Source organism: Syngnathus scovelli, chromosome 4 (assembly GCF_024217435.2).
Source record: "Syngnathus scovelli strain Florida chromosome 4, RoL_Ssco_1.2, whole genome shotgun sequence".
Taxonomy (NCBI): domain Eukaryota; kingdom Metazoa; phylum Chordata; class Actinopteri; order Syngnathiformes; family Syngnathidae; genus Syngnathus; species Syngnathus scovelli.
This window is the reverse complement of record NC_090850.1, coordinates 22986012-23004070: the sequence shown is the minus strand read 5'-3', so window position 1 is coordinate 23004070 and position 18059 is coordinate 22986012. Positions and strand designations below refer to the sequence as shown.

Genomic DNA, 18059 nt, shown 5'->3' with positions numbered 1-18059 from the left:
TCAAATCTGTATGCGCAGATTTTGCGCAGACAAGCTCCCTGAAGGAAACCAAAGCGCACTTCCTGAAAGTTGGTCCTGGTCGCCATTGCGGTGTTTGTTATGTCTGGTACAGTTTTAGCTTTCTTGTGTGCATTAACATGTGTTTCTTGGTCCGAAAAGCTGGTCGATGCGTCGCCACCAAACATTATCATTATGCTTATGGATGACGTGAGTTTTATTTACTCTCCTTGTGTTACTGCACGTTTAAATCCGGATATAATGTTCTGTTTGTTTTTATCAGGAAGTGAGTTAAGCAGCACGTGACAATACTGATTTTCTTATGTTGGTTTTATTACACAGTGTAAAATGATGCACTTTTCTTCTCCGAATTAGATGGGCTGGGGGGACCTGGGGGTTTTGGGCCAGCCCTCCAAAGAGACTCCTAACCTGGATGCCATGGCTGCACAGGGCATGCTCCTGCCAAACTTCTACACTGCCAACCCTTTATGTTCGCCCTGTGAGTGATCAGACTTGGTGTTATTTTATAAAAAGACTTTTTTTTTTCCTGTCACCTTGTAAAGCCTTTAAAAAAATATTCCCTCCCTCCCCTGCACATTTCACACAGCCAGAGCTGCACTACTCACAGGGAGGCTACCTGTCCGAAATGGCTTCTACACCACTAATGGCCATGCCAGAAACGGTGAAACCCACAAAAAGATCCTCAACGCTGCCAAATAAGCAGCTGCAAATCCCTTCAAGTCATTGTGTTCATCTCTTGCCTGCTAATGTCAGTTGGCACAGCAGTCACACAGACTAAATAGCGGACCTCTTTTGCAGCATACACACCACAGGAGATTGTGGGAGGCATCTCCCGGGATGAGATTCTGTTACCTCAGATGCTGAAAAAGAAAGGCTACATCAGCAAGATCGTTGGGAAATGGTGAGTGCCTCTTGATTTCTCAATGTACTTTCAAAATGCTATCAAAATCTGTGGGGTGACCTGAAGTTAGTTGAGCACAAGCAATCTTTTCTAAATATGACAGATGTGGTGTGCTTTTGTGAGGAAGAGTGGAAAAAAATACTCTATTAAGTTATTCCATGATGACTCATAACCAAAAGGACCGAATGTTATCGAGCGCTCTATTGCCAGTGGTGCTTCAACAACAAAGTATTCATTTTAGAGCGGACATGTTTTCCCCATTACACATTGGTTGTGTTTCAACTGCCACAATTTTATCAATTGATTCCCTTTCTATTCATCCACATTTTCTGAATCCATGAATTCACTGTAGAACGTCTCAAACCGGTTCCTCGTGTGAAATGTTGCCCAATGCGAAGAATAATGTGTCAGCAGCTCAAAGTGCACCTTTTACTCAAGTGAATGGAATCCAATCCCCGACTTGAAATCAGAGCGATGTGCAAAATGTGCGCAGCATATGTGACCGAGTGGAAACGCGTGTGCTCGGTCAGCCGCGTTGACGCCGCACTGTGTGAGAGCACTTTACTTCACGCCAGGCATCTGGGCCACAGAGCGCAGTACCTCCCCCTGAAGAAGGGATTTGACGAGTGGTTCGGTGCCCCCAACTGCCATTTCGGGCCCTACAACAACAGCGGGCGACCCAACATCCCCGTCTACAACAACTCGGAGATGGTCGGCAGGTACGTGAGTAAGACCAGCATCTCGTCCCGCCTGCATTTGTGGTTTCCCGCAAAAACAGCCATCTGTGTGTTCGGGGTCACTGCAACTGGCAGCCGGCTGTGTTTTTTTTTCCCGCTTAGCTGGGAGTTTAATCGGCGCAGCTTGGACACGAAGACATTTCCAAAGAGGCGTACTCACGAGAGGCCTCCGGAGACGGCAGGTTGTGTTTATGAGGAGAGCTGAGAGTTGGCCGTCGTGCCCACTTGCTCGCCTCGCCGCACCTGGGCAACATCTTAGTGGTCCCTCCCGCTTAGCTCTGCAGAGACTTGACAAATTTGGCAAACCTCGTCACAGTTTGCGCCTGGGAAACTTCCATCGTCTCGCAATTTAACCCACGCTACATTTGTTCGGTTTACGATCGGATTTGAACGCGCATGCTAGCAAGTGGTTAGCACGTGTGTCTGGCTGTTTTGAGCTTCGAGATCGAAGCTCACTTTCTGTGTGGATGTTGCTCGTGTATCTTGCATGGATAACTGTCCGTCTGATCACGTCGACTTGTTTTCTAGATACTACGAGGAGTTTAAAATCGACAGAAAGACGGGAGAGTCCAACCTCACGCAGATATACTTGCAGGTGACTTCACAGTTTGCAAACGTTTGTCAACAGTTTTTCTTGTTTTTATACTTGCAAGGAAATCTTGTACATGCAATATTTTAATGTGATACATACTTCAAGACTATCAATTGAATGGAAAATATGAACAAATATTGAAAGCCACACTCGTCTGGACCTTTTTTCTCCCTGACAATGTTCCTGCTTGCGTTTCCCTGTTCAACAGGAAGGTCTCGACTTCATCCGTCGCCAGAGTCTGGCCCGACAAGCCTTCTTCCTGTACTGGGCCGCTGACGCCACCCACGCCCCCGTCTACGCTTCCAGACGCTTCCTCGGGAAGAGCCGACGAGGCCGGTGCGTTGCGCCCGTGGTTTTCCGATCGCTTCACCGGGTGATTGTTTTCATAACCAGGATGTGGTATTTTGTAGGTACGGCGATGCGGTGATGGAGCTGGACTACAGCCTCGGTCGGATCCTGTCCACGCTGAGGAGTCTGGCCATTGAAAACAGCACCTTTGTTTTCTTCACCTCGGACAATGGCGCCGCTCTTACGTCCGCCCCGAACGAAAGTAAGCGTCATTGCGTTTTGTAGCCTTTATCGCTCTTTTGATGCCTCCCCATGGTTCAGGTGGCAGTAATGGGCCTTTCCTCTGTGGGAAGGAGACCACCTACGAAGGAGGCATGAGGGAGCCCGCCATCGCCTGGTGGCCCGGACGCATCGCAGCAGGCACGGTGAGTGAAAGGCAAAGTCCATAAGTTATAAAATACGAAAAAAATCGAAAAGCCCGTGCAATCGCTATTCTCAGAGGATGTGAAAAAGAGGAGATAAAAAAAAAAAAGATCATGATTGAAATGATTTCAAATTGCAACTTTAGACCAAGCAAATGTAAAAAATGTATATATATCACAACTGCAAACATGAGCCTTCCTCAGGACCCGTCCAGGTAGCTGTGAGCTGGACTTTCTACTATTTTCCCAATTTTGACAAGACTAGAGGCTTTTGTTTTTGGAGGTGACATCAACACGAGGTTGAAAACAAATGTTATTGTTAAGGACCCCACCCAGATGTTTGGTCTCATTTTTTACAATCCAAACATCAATCATCCGAGTGAGTCGGCGTGCGCTCGCTCGCTCGCTCGCCTTTGTTCCTTCCTAATGTTCCGCCTCTCAACAGGTAGCGCAAAATGTAAATGGAAAGCCGCAGGCACTGTGCAGTCCTGTAAATCACTATGAGAGCAAATGAATAATTGATTTCCTAATCCTCTGTATTGACTCGCTTGTTATGTTTTGTTTCTTTTGTGCGTTATTTACCACAACGCGTCGCAGCCGCTTGCGCTGCGAGCGCTTCGTCTTGGCTCCGTTGAAGTTGTCGCCGGCCGGGAAAGAAAGATCAAGTGTATGATTGCGAGCAAATTTTGTTTTTTTGGGGGGTGAGGGGGGGATGTTTCCTGTCATTTTGCACGGCAATTATTGAGCCACCTCTCTGCGGCACAAGCTAATTTAACCCCCCACCTACAGCGCGATCCTTTAAGCCGCTGCGTTGCGCAAATGACTTTTAATTGTATTAGGGGCAGCTGTGACATGGGGCTGTGATGCGGAGGGATTTGGCGGTGGCGGCGGCGGAGCGAGCGGAGGCTGCAGACGGCGCTAAGCCTTGCCCCCCGGCTCATCTCGTAGGGTTGTGCTGGGGCCTGATAGCGCTACCGAGGAGCGAGGGAGAGGCGGATTGCGAGCGTCTTAAGCAGCTAATCTGTTTGTGTGTTTGCTGAGGTTGGATTGAGCTGTAATGAGGACTCAGTATCTGAATATGCCAGGCGCTGAGGATAAAGAAAAGGGGAGGGGGGGAAGGAGTACAAGGAAGAAGATGTACGGAAAAGAGAAAGGGAAGAGAAACACTCCACTGCCAGGAACATTGTTGTGTGCGCAGGCAGGGTCTTGTCATCGTAATTGTCCTCCGCATCAAAGACCAAGATGCGTACGCAATTATTTTTTTGTTGTCTGAGATGTTTTGGGGGGCGGAGCAGAATTGTATGTTAAAGGTCTTCCCTCTGGCTGACGGTGAAGCGACCTTAGTGATGGGATATATTGCAGCCTGAACATTTAAGAGAGGTCAAGTTTTTTTATGCCGATCGCCCTTAATCACAGAAACGTCTCACGTGGACAAATATTCACATATATATTCCCAGGAAATGTCAATAAAAAATATTAAATTGAGCCTCAGAAGGGCTGTCACATCCTAAACTAAATCATAAACGAAATAATAATAATAATAAACTATAAATAACAGCCATTTGAATAAGTAAAACAATTGTTCCTTAAAATTGTATCCAAGAGACCGAAAGGAGGTGTAACGGAATGAAGGCTTGCGAAGTTCAGCATCCTCCGCAATTCCGGAAGGCCCCGGAGGAACAAAGACGGAGAGGCGGGTGCGCTGCCCGACCCGTTGTGTAGCGGAGCGTCGCAATCCTTTTTGGTTAACAGGATGCAGACATAAGGGCAGCCAATCTCCTGGGAACCGGACCGGGGGGACAGATGAGTCAGAGGAGAAAAAAAAAAAAATGCCTCAATGCAAAAACGACAACACTTATCATGCTTTTGATGTTTGGACATTATTGCAGACTAAATGTCAGTTTGCCGCCTTTTATCCCTTTGCGAGTGTGTGTCCACAAAAAAAAAAAATTGAATCTGGATTTAAACGTGTGATCTGGAATGCATTGCGCCGACAGTTGTGCAGTTACTGCGCAAGAAAAGTGAATTAATTTCAAATGTGTGTGTGTGTGTGTGTGTGTGTGTGAGCACAGCAGCACATGGGCCGTGCAGCTGCAGCGGCCTGATAGCGCTATCTGATTGTGAGCGTGCCGTCTCCCTCCGAGACTCGCTCAGGAGAGAATGGAAGGGAAGATCAAGGATGACAGCGGAAAAATGGCATTTTATCTGAAAATAGTTCAAAGTTTATAAATAAAATAAAGCGTTTTTTTTTTTTTTTTCTTTCTGTGGGACTGGGAGAAGGAGATAAAAAAAACAAAAAAAAAAAAACAGCCCTCGCTGTCTCCAGATGCTTCCTTGCCCAGCCGGGCTGCGTCCTCTCCCTGCTTTACTCGACTTCTTCTCAAGCATTTAAAAAGATGCACGTTTCCCCCCCCCATACAAAAACCTGCGGAAGGAGATTAGGTGCATGGAGGAAACGCACCCACCCCTTTGGCAATCTGTGTTCACACACACACGCACGATCACAAACGTCCGTGTTGCCTTTAATGATCAAATCCAACATAACGAGCGCGTTTGTGCTCTTCCTCAAGTGTGACATTGTTGATTTGTGAATTTTCACTGGCGCTGGCTCCAACGAGCACTTACGACGTCACTGATGTTTTGCTTTCAAAGGTGAATTTCCAGCTCTCCAATGTAATGGACCTGTACACCACAAGTTTATCTCTGGCCGGCATCAGCCCGCCCGATGATCGAGCCCTGGATGGATTGGACCTGACGCCGGTTCTCCTCAACAGCTCGCAAGCACTGCAAAACAGGTAAATGTCATCACGCATTTCCGGATCGGTTAGCATTCGCATTCCCACCCGCTCGTCATACGTCCTCTTCCAACAGGCCGATCTTCTATTACCGTGGCAACCAACTGATGGCGCTCAGGCTTGGCCAGTACAAGGCCCACTACTGGACCTGGACCAACTCATTGGATGAGTTCAAAAAGGTGAGCGTGAACCACTGAGTTGCTAAGCCCAGTGTCTAATTGGTGACCTCTGACCTCACAAATGACAGTCAAAATCCTTCCAGAAAAGTGGATGGGGTTGGATCCGTCCAAATACTTTTGTCCAAATAGTAGAATGCAATCAGTGTTTTGCAACACGCGGAAGAACCCCTTTGCGGCTTTCTCTGCTGGCGTTGCGCTGGAAATGGCTCATCAGTCGACTGCTGCGTACACGGCGGCGTAATGAATATTAATGAGGAGCTCCCAAATCAGCAAACTTGCATCATTCATCAGCCGCTTGACTTGTTTGTTGCAGCTCCAGTGGAGAATTCCCTCGTTGTCATTTACATAGCAACATTTCCCGCTGCGAACTTTCTTTTTTTTGCTACGCCGGATAGACGGGAAGGGGGCGGAGTCCAGTCCAACTTTGCGCTGCTTATATGTATGGGGAGGAATATGAAATGTGATGTTTGAGGAGCAACACGCTTTGCTAGCTTTTCTCTAAATGTCCATGCGAGCTCCTCCCTCCCTCCTTCACTTTGCTTTATGCCCCATCGGTCGCTTAAATTGCTCTCTCCTTCAGGGCCGCTGAATCAATAGCAACCTCTTTTATCATCTCATGTGAACTCAAGTGGAACTTCACAAATAATGGTGTCTGATTGCCTGCTAGTTGCTTATTGATTCGTGTGAGTACATGAGAGAGAGAAAGAGAGAGCGAGGGAGGACAAGAGAAAGCTTTTGCATGTATTTGGGCTTTTGAGTGAAAATGTATTGGAGTGAGCTCCCACAAAAGCCGCCGCTTTTGCTATCGATAGAGAATGCTTAAACTGTTCACGCAACACATCACGCGCTTGATAAACACACACAACAGAAACAGATTGGCGGGACTTCCATCGACTTTTTTTTTCAAGTTGCCTACCTTTGGAGCAAATACAGCAGCTTTTTGCTTTCATATCGTGGAGATTTCCCTCGTGCGACTTTGTTATAATTTAGCTTTTCATCCCGCATCGTGAAAAATAAACAGGGGTGGTGCGTGCCTGCGTGTTTGTTTGCGTGTGTGACGACATTACAGGTTAATAGCAGGAGTGTTCATGCCGCTCAGCCATGAGGAAAATTTGGCAGGCGCCCGTCAAACACTCCGCAGGCGCTGTGCTGGTGTTAATGTTTCAAAATACTTTTGTATTGCTAACGTGCTAGCCGCTCAGCGAGTTACTCATATAAGCTGGCGAGAGCTGGCGAATTACTTTTCAAGACAAAAATGACTGCCGGCAGCTGGACACAATTTGCTTTCCTACTGATGACTTTTTAACGTACCGTGTGCTAATGTGCTGTTTAAGCTAGCAAAAACACAAGCCTAATATATTACTGATGTCACTTTCTCTAAGAGAACTAAATCTATGGAAGTGTCTGTAATATTAACATGAAATCAATGTTGTGATGCCCCACACCCCCCACCCTCTCTCCGCCACTGAATATGGTATTCACATGGCTTGTCCCAACTATTTTTCCGTTTTCTTTTTTTGCGCTGGATGCCCGCTGTTTCTCTGATGCCCCTGCAGCTGAGCGCTGCTTGAGTTTGAAATCATCCTCCTTTTGCTCTTCATATCATTCACGTCCTCGGAGACGCCAGTACAAGAGGCAGAGAGCTCCACGCACCAGGCCTCCTCTGGGATGAGCTCCCTTTCTTCCTTTTCTGCATTTCTGAGTTCTCGCCTTTCAAAGGCGGGAGCGGTCGGGATCAGACGAGCCTCTGCGGGGCAGCGGGTATCTATCCTTCTCCCTCGCGCTCTTCAATATGTATTTGGAGGTGTTCTGTCGGGCCATCTCAGAGGGGGGGCGGGCGCCAACACTGCCTTACAGATGAAAGCTTTTTCAATTTTACTTGCGCTTACCCAAAAAGTGAATGTGTGTTTTTTGAAGAGAGAGGCCCTTCTCCGGGGGGGTTCTGAACAAGTGTCTATGTGACTCAATCACGTTGCCTGCCAAAGTGCAGCCGGAGAAATGAAGGAATCACAAAAAGAGACATTTTGGACAAAACACCTTCAATGTGGAACGAGCATATTTTTTTTTGCATCATGCAAACATTTTTTTTCTCAACCTGCCATTTGACTTATTATCATTTACTGCTCTCTTTCAGGGCGTGAACTTCTGTCCGGGTCAGGAGGTCCCGGGTGTGACCACGCACGAGCAAAAGGAGCACACGATGCAGCCTCTCATTTTCCACCTGGGTCGAGATCCCGGGGAGAAGTTCCCTCTCAGGTCAGTCGCTTGCATTTCGTTGCGGGCCGCCACGGGCGAGATGAGCAAAACAAAGAAACGTGAGAAAAGGCGTGGCGGGCCAATGATGTCAGAGCGTTTGCCTGCGACTAGCGCGGAATGGCGATGAGATCAATGCGGATTCAGTGGCAGAAGAAGGCGAGATTGATCTGCTCAGCCACGCAGCGTGCGCCTGATTGCACTCTTGTCTTTGTGATTGCAAACAGCCCTCTTCCAGATTAGTATGTCACGCCACTGCAGGTTAAAATTGCAAGATAAATTGTTCAGCTCGAAATTCGGCGAGGGTGCTGTTTAATAGGCCTTGGTGTATTTTGGGCTCAGACTATCGGATGAGGGTGTAAATATGCTCCGTGGCTATTTGTATGGCAACACACATGTTGATGGAGTCATCAAAGGGTGAATTGAAGTTGCATTCCATCTCTGGAAGGAACGTCACTAGTTTACTATACAATACTTAAGTGACTTTTTTGTTTTCAACCTTGCACTTGACGAATACTTTATATATTAAAAAAAAATCTAAAATGAATATAAAACTAAACAAATGAATAAAATGAAGTTGTTTTTTTTTTTTACAAAAGAAATACAAACTAAGTAAAATGAACAAACCAGTTATGAAAAAAGAATCAAAATGAACAAAAGTCAAAAACAATACTAATTGTAAGAAAAAATATCTAATGATGGGCAAATGAAGCTTCAAATTTGCTTCCTGAACCATTTTGTGTATTTTTCAGTCAAAGATGACTAAGCTGAGTGAATATGTGAAAGATGATCAATTCTTCTGCTTCTGCTTCCTCATCTGCTGTTTGTCTCGCTCTCTTCCTCTCTCCAAAATGAGATTGGATGATAAAATATTCATTTCTGTACTGGCACAGTCGACTCGAAAGAAGAAGAAAAAAAGCTCAACTAATCAATGCGCAGCCATGTACCGATAAAATGCAGGCACGACTTCCATGTTGTAAGGCCGTGCGTGCGTCTCCACCGTTTTACGTCCACTCTCATCTATCCATTCCCATCTTCCTTGAGACTTTGCGCCACTTGCCTTCTCAGTGGTTGCTCCTCTGCATCCACTGTCCTTTTTAAGTGTGTGCGCGCGTGCACGCATGTTCTCCTCGGCTCCCGCAGCTGGAGCGACTGCCAGGCTGCCATTAATCTCTGCCTGCACCTAAAGAGCCACTTAAGATGATGCAGCGCCTGTCTGCACACATGCCTTCACACGTGTCGCAGTCCCAAACATGCAAACTAGAATCACACCACTCCAAAATTGGACTTTGACTCCTCAAGAGACTTTTCCGCACTGTTGAAGGGTCACCCGCAATTAGGCGCCGACGCCCAACTGGGTCAACGTCCGGCAGCCCTCCAGATGCGTTCAGAGCCCTTTTTTTCGCGGGATGACCCGAGGCTTCAAGGTTAACACATCCTGAGTGCGGTCCCGGCTGTGACGCTGCAGGCACAGCCTCTCCGTCTGGCATCATCTGCTCCCTACCACCGTGTCCCCAATCAATAGTCCTCACCCAAGTGCTCCATTTCCACTCGGGGGGAGGGGAGGAGCCGGGCGGTGTTAGAGGGAGGGGTTAGGTAGGACACATGCGTTTGATTGTCTCCTCAATTCCCCCTCCGTCTGCCACTGTGTTCTTGATTGTGTGCCTGTGCGTGCGCGTGTGTGTGTGTTCCAGAAATAGTGTTATGAATCAGTAATCGGCATGGCGACACACCTGAGCAATGCCCCTGCCCCTCTTGGGTGCCATAAATTATAAATCAAAAGAGTCCATTTGCATACAGCCTGCTTATTATTCCGCACTTTGCCCGTGCACCAGTAAGCTAAGGCTTATAGTCATGCTAATGAGTTGCGCTAGCTGACGGTGGCTTTTCATTATTTGTTTGCGCCAGAGACACAAACAAATGATATAATTAGATTTGGATGCGGCGCTTTGCTCAAATACGATTAACCGAGCGTGGACGCCACAATGGCAAACTTTGCGCTTTGGCGCAGGCCGCCATCGCCGCCGCGCTTGGCTCGCCGACCCAACACTTGCTCGCGTTTTATGAAGTCGCTCCGCCGCTTATCGCAAAAAAATGAATCTACAGCACGGAGAGCAGGGGAATGACTGATGGGAATCAGCAGGAGCAGCACAATTTGTGATTTCAGATAACCGCGGCGAATTTCCGATGCTTTTTTAACCGAGAGGTGTAATCATCCCTCCCCCCCCTCCCCTCCCCTCCCCGGCGAGGGCCACAGTCGTTAGCTGATGACAAACGTGGAGCGAGAGAGACTAATTGCAGTCGGCGCGCTACCGCTCGTCTAATTGCGCAAGCAAAGTCCAAAGGCGAGAGGATGGAGGAGGAGGAGGGAGGGAGCAGGTGCCGGCTGATGGAGGAAGGAAACCTCGCCGCCCTGCGGGAGATCCGGCTCGGCTTTGGGAGGGGAGGTGTGAGCTGGACAGGGCCCGGGGTTATTACTCTAATTGACACTTCACCCCGCACGCACGCACGCGCGCCCCCGGTCCCCGGGGGCCAATCAGAAAGCGGGGCTTGTCGCGAGGGGACGACACGGGCCCGGCACAGGTGCTGGCGGCGAGCGTATCAGGGGTGTAATTGCACTGCTGATATTTGTCTAGCTGTGTGTCACGCCACCAGAAGCCCGCTTCCCCCAACACGCACACAGACCATTAACCCTACAGGTCCTATTGAAAGCGGCGGCGGCGTTCCTTTGAAAGCCTCCGGGGGCTCTGTGTTTTACACACTGAATATAATCATGCGCAGAGGTGTGGGGCCCGCTGCAGTCCAACAGCAGTAATTGAGAGACGGGGGTGTGGCGGAGGGATAGTTCCACAGCCACCCCGCTGAGCGGCCTTTCCCACGGGGTGCCGGCGTGTGTGTGTGTTTTGGTGCTTGAAAGCTGCACTGGGGCCCCTCTCTCAGATAATGAGTTAAGCTCGGCCGTCACGGCGGCGTTTCATCACGCCGTACGCCGGGGCCACTGTTTCACTCGCAGCACAAAGCCACAACAAACCGAGAGATTACGTTCTGCGTGTGCCTTTTAAATTCTTTGCAAGCGAGTCAATTAGTAGATGTCGGCAAACACGGCCTTCGGTCTGATAAAAGCTTGATTCTGTTTTTTTTTTTTTTATCAAGATATTCCACGTCTTGTGCTTTAAAGATGAGAAATAAATGTCGCTAATGGAAGCTTTACACACACAACTGGAGGTAAAGATTGTTCATTTTAGTGTGGTGTGTATCGACAGTGTGCTGTCAGAGGAATACCAGGATGCACTCAGGCGTATCTCGCCAGTTGTGGAGCAACACAAGAAGACGCTGGTTGCGGGCATCCCCCAGCTCAACATGTGTGACCTTGCCGTCATGGTAAGTTGGGCTCTTCTTTCATTACGTACATGTAAGAATCACTGCAATTTGTTTGCCCAAAATTTCAAAAAAGACACTCTTGGAAAATGTTTACTTTTTTTTATCTTCCAACTGAATGCTGTGCAAAACAGTACGCACAAAACAGAACATGATTTTTTTTAAAAAGTAGAACATAGATAGGTTGAAGGATTAGAAAAATGGTGCAAAGTATTAATGACCTGCTGACCCTAAATATTAATTGGTATGAATGTGATGCCAGCAAGATATTCTCTTCACGGTGAATGTTTTCCTTACATTTATTTATTTATTAAATAACAAACGTACTGTTTCTAAATTCACTTGAGCTATTGTGGACAAATAACCGCAACCGTTTTGCTCCTCTTGCAACACTTAAGAACTTGAACATCCGATTCGTTTGTGACATACTACTGCCCTCTTGTGGCCTTTTGATTAAATGCAAGTGCCGTGAAAACGAATAGTGAGGTGACTTGCAATCAATTCATTCGATACTTGGATGGTTTGATAGTGAGTGAAATGCTTTCCGAGTTCTCTTGTTTGAATGGCATCTGCTGTGTTCCAGAACTGGGCCCCAGCAGGCTGCGAGAAGTTAGGAAAGTGTCTTGACGTGCCCGAGTCGTCTCCGTGGAAGTGTGAATGGCCGCACTGAAAAAAAGCAGGAAGCCAAACCGGATCATGTGCCTCACTGCACTTGACAAAGTCAAATGTGAATCAGTATTGTCTTGTTTTTGTTTTTCAAACTCACAAAGGTTTGACCGATATCTTGAATGCGATCAGTCCCCGAATATCCTTTGTATCATTGCACAATTGTTGATGTCATCATTTCAATTAATTGCTTTAAATACGGTTCAAACGTGTCATGTTTTTTGTCAAACCCGAGCAAATATCAAAACGTCCTTCAAAAATGAATTTTGTTTTCCATCATGTGTGGCATCATGAGGGTGTGTTGCCATCTGATCCACTTGGAGAAAGTTTTGATTTTTTTCTCTTGGTGATGCTGTGGCTTGTTGACCACAAAAAAAAAACACTGAGTCTGCAGAGAGCGTAACCCAAAAGGAAAACTGTGGAGAGGTCAGATAGCCACTTCCTCTTTACGGTGCCACTCAATCTCAGCCTTTTGTAACTATATTCCACATATGTGACAGAGCATAAGGAAGATCCTGCGGTAACATTCCACGGATGAGCCTTGTGCATATTGTGCGCGAGCATTCTCCAGCTGCGCATATTTGCTTTCCTGTTGTCAGCCACTTTTCCAGAAGAGCAATTTCAGCAAGCCAAAAAGTCAGAAGTGAAACCAGACTCCTAGGAAAGAATGAAAGAAGAATGAAAATAGAATGGACAGAAAGAAACCAGCAATCATGTGCTGACTTTTTTAATTCTTTTTTTTTTCTTCTTATATCTCAAAAGCTTATGTTCCGAGTTATACGATAGTAGAGAGTTGCGTGTGCGCGTGCGCGCGGGCGAGTTTTGGAGGGTTGTCCTCCGCTAGCTTCACATCTGGCCAAACAGATGTTGCTAGCCGTTGTGCTTCCGCGCTGTCATTGTTTCCGCTTCCACCTCAGAGGAGCCTCGTTGAAGCTCTCTGTCCCTCACTACTTTGCCCTTTTTTTTTTGCCTCTTTCACTTTTGTCTTGTGGCCGCCGCCATGGGAGACCTGGAAGCTCCCGAGTCGAGGCAGCCGAGCCGCAGCGTGCTGCAGTCGGTCCTCCCCAGCAGAGAGTTCGCCTCCTCCAGGAAAGGAATGTTGCTCATCGCTGAAGTGGTAGGAAACTTTTTTGTTTACTTACGACAGTGGAAATGTGTCACCGCCTCACGCGCTTTAACTCGATTTGAAATTAAATCTTCGTGCGTCTGCCTCAATGTAGGTCAAGTAGCATGGCTTCCATTAATGACGGAGGAGCGACAAAAGTTTGAAAACACACGCACGCCCCCTCCACTCCCCCCAAAATATTTTTCCACGCATCTCTTTAACCTTAACTAAATGCCACTCTAGTACGCCGACAATTTTCATTAGTCAGTATAATCTGCTGAATGTCGAAAGACGATTTGGAGGTTTTCAAGTTGTGGGGCGCGGAATATTCAGGGACGCTTCGATTTGACTTGGCGTGTCTCAGTTCAAACGATATGACAGGTTACGGTTAGATTATTTTATTCTTGTAACTTTACACACAGAGAGTGAGATTTGCATTTTTTATTCAATTATACAATGTGTTTTTGTTAGTTTGACGCAAAGCACAACATGAGTGTTACCGTGACTCCATTGTGCTCCCTGCTGGATTTCATGAGACTGAAGGATGCTTTCATTGTTATGTCATTCATTCCAGATTCATTTCGAAAAGCAAACACTCGGCATCAAAGTAATCGTTTATATTTTTTTAAAAGGCGCATTCCACTCACGAAATTAGAACCATGTTTATTGGCAAAGTGTGTTCAAACTTTCAAGGAATTTGTTGGTTGCATTCCAGTGCTCGGCATCATTAAACACTGTAAGAACAAAAGCGCCAGCCGCTTTTACGACGGATGAAGGAGTGATCTGGTAGCTCGTCCAAGGTCAGCTGGGAGAGGCCACCTCAAATGAGGATGTGTCTGTTATTCTATGGTAGAAATTGGATGGAGGAATTAATATCAAGCATTGCGCAATACCAAGCCTGCGTAGCTCGAACCCAGATGCAACATCAGCAATATCATGTGCTTGTGGTGAAGAAGGGCCCCCCCCCCCCCCTCCTCCTCACACTGGCGTCATGTGACTTTGAGCTAATGTAGTGACATGACCACAGAGCGGCCATTCTCTTCCTCAGAGTCGCTCGCTTACATGAGCAGCGTGCCTGATGAATTGTTGAGGCACTAGACTCAATGTTTACATTTTCTCTCCAAGACGATCAAGAACCACTTGGCAGCTTTCAGTGTGCGTTATTATTATCCCGCCTGCTTCAAACAACTCTTCCTCCTGTCTGTAACAATTTAGTTTAAAATAAATCCAAGTTCAAAACGATCCTTTTATGGTGTGAAACCTAAATTTGGCCTGTTTTGTTTTTGAGTAACTCCCAGACAGTTTTACGACCTTTTAGTACCTGCTCACTCCTTCCCAACCTTTGAAGTAGACCCTGTTTTCCCACAATGACGGCCTAAGAGCTCATTTTGACTGTTAGGCGAGGAGAAGTACGACGACATCAACTTGGACTCAACAAGCGTTTCATCCTCAGCACTCTTAGAAATTCTCATCGTTTATTCCGCTTGAGCAAATGTCCGCCCGCAGTTTAGTTTTCAAATGAGCTACCACGCTAGCCACCCCGAACCCTTAAATTTGACTCCATGATGGAATGTCTGATGGTGAATTTGGTCTCGGGAGCCGTACTGACAATGAGAGGGAGGAAGTAGGCCCGGAGGCGTGGGTGGATAAGCTCCGCCCTTTGCTTCGGAAGGAGGCCAAAGTGGATCCGACCTACTTGTACAGTCACTGGTGGCCTGGCGTCAGATCTGCTAGCCAGATGTGCGTAGCGTCCACATGGACTTTGGCGTTCCGATGGATGCCGAGCCCAATGTTGACGAGATAGTGATCCATGTCAGGAAGTAAACAGAGTCCATGTGGGAAGTGACTCACTTCATAAATAAACAAATGGCAGAGGAAGAGAAGTTCAGGAAAAAAAAATCAGCAGATGAGGCTGCCATGTATTGTCGTGCAGGCGCTGTCCTTTGTGGATTTTGTTTGCTTCGCCGCGTCCACGGCGGCCGCCTTCGTGACGGTGCCGCTGCTGGAGTTCCTGGCCGCGCTCTTCCTGCTCTTCGCCTACTCCACCAAATTCAACCAGAGGTTTAAAGGCTTCCTGTGGCCTCTGATGGTAACGAGCCGCATCATCGCTCGACGCGTTGACGAAAGCGGCTGTAACTTTCTCCTCTTTTTCCCCTTTGAGGATTTTATGAGATGCGTGACCGCTGCCATCATCTATTTCATCATTTCCATCATCGCCGTATCCAAATATACGGACGGTTCCTCCAAAGCTGCCGGGGTAAACGTGCATCACTGTTTCCCCTTTTTTTTTTTTCCGTGTTTATTTCACCTTCTGTCCTCCTCGCAGGTTTTTGGCTTCATCGCTACCATTGCCTTCGCTTTAGATTTTTATCTCATTTTTAACGAGCTGGCCAATTTCCTGAAGCAAGGCGGAGAAACCACAGAGGAGCCTTCCAAACGGCAAGGTATTGGTCCATAATCATCTTGTGAAATTGTAACTTTCGAGGCTTGATCATTCAAAACTTCTCAAAGACGTGCGTAAGGCTGACGAAGGTGTTTTTTGTCTTCCAGATGAATGTTCAGACTCCGACTCGGACTGAGATTGCCCACCATTTGGAGTCCTCGAGCCCGGGAGACACGACCACGGCCACAGCTCCGCAGCTCGCCGTGGAACATTTCGGCCAAATTGAGCTCCAAACGTGAAAACGCTGTCTGTTATTTTGGAGTCTCATGCCAAATGAAGTTTTGAGCATGTGAAGCGTTGACAGATCTATGAAGAAAAAAGACATTTTATTTGTTCATCTTTTCCAATGTTGTGTAAGAATTTGTTGAAATGAAACACTACTATGTTTGTCTAAACTCCAAAGCTTTCTTATGAATACTCCTTAATGAAGAAGATGGGGTCAACGAAGAAGCTGAAGTGAAAATCAAAGTTCAACTCCCAAACTCATAATACATACATTCGTTCATTCGTTTATTCGTTCATTCATTCATTCATTCATACATTCATACATTCATTCATACATTCATACATACAAACTGTAACCCTCGAGTCATGATGCAGGTTGGCTGGTTTCAACCATTGTACATTTCTGCTTGATTGTGTGTTGATTTCACTGCTGCTGTTGGTGTCCCTTTTCCAGGTTGTTCTATGATGTTGTTCCTGTCGCCATCAAGTGTGTGTGAATGGGAATGAATCATCGCCAGTGCCTTATGTTGCTCTGTTTTCTTTTGTTTTGTTTTTTTATCTGTATTTAGCTGTGTTTTGTTTGTGTCTGTTTGTATATCCTCCCTTCTACTTCCACTATTGAGGAATAAGAGGCACAAACAAAGCCACAGTGAATATGTTCATAACAGCACATCTGTAATCTATAATAATTGATAAGTGATCTATACATTGGGTTAATGAACACAATTTGCCATTTGTCTCCGCGGGCACCGGTACGAATCTCGAATCGGGTGGAAAGCGGCACATACCGTCGTTCTTATGATGTTTTTATGATGTTCATGTTACTGTGGATCGATCAGGCAATCTTTTTGCCCGCTTTGTCACACACACATCTACTCAATGTATAACAATAAAGTCACTGGATTTTATTTTTATTGCATACGTGTACATGTCTTTTTGTATAAGTAGGCTCTTTTACTAAATAAATGACCACGTATACTAAGGTGTTTTTTTTTTTATATTAAAAAAAGGCCATAAATAGTAAGACTTATATTTGAAAAACAAGAAAATGAACACTTCCTGCAGATATTTTCTACATGTCATGATGGAATGTGAACATTTTAACGCAAGCGTAATGAGTGAGAATTTAATTGAACCAATTAAGAATACAAATACCATCAATTAAATCAATTATAAAATACAAATCAATAGTATTAAATGAAGAATCTGGTCTAGAAAAACAATTGTTAGCATTCTGCATCATGTGGTGTACCTATTAAAGTGTCCATGAGGTGTACCTAATAACAGACTTCTCTTAAAGCAGGGGTTGTCGACCTCCAGTCCTCGAGGGGCCGCGTTCCAACATGTTTTCCAAGTGACCCTCGTTAAGCGCAGGTGCGTGAAAACTTTTAGCCTCTTTCACGTTCAAAAGGAGCTAAAAGTTTTCACGCACCTGCACTTAACGAGGGAATCACATGGACACTCCATTAGGTACACCGCCATTTTCAAGTGTACCTAACAACAGGCCACTTTATTAGGGAAAAATAATGGTCAAAGGTCACTGATGTCAAGCTCTAGTCCTCTGGGCCGCGTTCCAACATGTTTTCCAAGTGACCCTCGTTAAGCGCAGGTGCGTGAAAACTTTTAGCTTCTTTCACGTTCAAAAGGAGCTAAAAGTTTTCACGCACCTGCACTTAACGAGGGACTCACACGGACACTCCATTAGGTACACCGCCATTTTCAAGTGTACCAAATAACAGGCCACTTTATTAGGGAAATATCATGGTCAAGGGTCACGTGTCAAGCTCTGGTCCTCGGGGCCGCGTTCCAACATGTTTTCCAAGTGACCCTCGTTAAGCGCAGGTGCGTGAAAACTTTTAGCCTCTTTCACGTTCAAAAGGAGCTAAAAGTTTTCACGCACCTGCACTTAACGAGGGAATCACACGGACACTCCATTAGGTACACCGCCATTTTCAAGTGTACCAAATATCAGGCCACTTTATTAGGGAAATATCATGGTCAAGGGTCACGTGTCAAGCTCTAGTCCTCGGGGCCGCGTTCCAACATGTTTTCCAAGT

General features: G+C 46.4%; 2 protein-coding genes across 3 annotated transcripts; both read left to right on the top strand.

Moving 5' to 3' along the window:
- Positions 1-39: 39 nt before the first annotated feature.
- Positions 40-12437, top strand: galns (galactosamine (N-acetyl)-6-sulfatase). Of its 2 annotated transcripts, XM_049718314.1 has the most exons (14): positions 40-207; positions 373-496; positions 605-679; positions 817-919; positions 1495-1638; positions 2185-2251; positions 2457-2584; positions 2659-2798; positions 2858-2961; positions 5611-5753; positions 5830-5932; positions 8067-8188; positions 11449-11566; positions 12147-12437. In XM_049718314.1, exons 1-14 carry the CDS (start codon positions 100-102, stop codon positions 12231-12233), a joined length of 1566 nt encoding a protein of 521 aa, XP_049574271.1. In that variant the 5' UTR covers positions 40-99; the 3' UTR covers positions 12234-12437. The 2 variants fall into 2 exon arrangements, with proteins under 2 accessions (XP_049574271.1, XP_049574272.1); XM_049718315.1 differs by lacking the exon at positions 40-207 and having other exon boundaries at positions 609-679.
- Positions 12438-13111: 674 nt separating this feature from the next.
- LOC125967330 (CKLF-like MARVEL transmembrane domain-containing protein 3) lies at positions 13112-16179 on the top strand. The gene is made up of 5 exons (XM_049718326.1): positions 13112-13346; positions 15268-15423; positions 15496-15591; positions 15661-15778; positions 15885-16179. Exons 1-5 carry the CDS (start codon positions 13230-13232, stop codon positions 15911-15913), a joined length of 516 nt encoding a protein of 171 aa, XP_049574283.1. The 5' UTR covers positions 13112-13229; the 3' UTR covers positions 15914-16179.
- Positions 16180-18059: the final 1880 nt, after the last annotated feature.

Excerpts from the sequence above, each read along its gene's own strand:
- LOC125967330 (XM_049718326.1), top strand. The coding sequence starts at position 13,230 with ATGGGAGACCTGGAAGCTCCCGAGTCGAGGCAGCCGAGCCGCAGCGTG. Across the intron at positions 13,347-15,267 it reads TGTTGCTCATCGCTGAAGTG|GCGCTGTCCTTTGTGGATTT; the intron begins GTAGGAAACTTT and ends ATTGTCGTGCAG. Across the intron at positions 15,424-15,495 it reads GCTTCCTGTGGCCTCTGATG|GATTTTATGAGATGCGTGAC; the intron begins GTAACGAGCCGC and ends TTCCCCTTTGAG.
- galns (XM_049718314.1), top strand. The coding sequence starts at position 100 with ATGTCTGGTACAGTTTTAGCTTTCTTGTGTGCATTAACATGTGTTTCT. Across the intron at positions 497-604 it reads CAACCCTTTATGTTCGCCCT|CCAGAGCTGCACTACTCACA; the intron begins GTGAGTGATCAG and ends CATTTCACACAG. Across the intron at positions 5,754-5,829 it reads TCGCAAGCACTGCAAAACAG|GCCGATCTTCTATTACCGTG; the intron begins GTAAATGTCATC and ends CTCTTCCAACAG.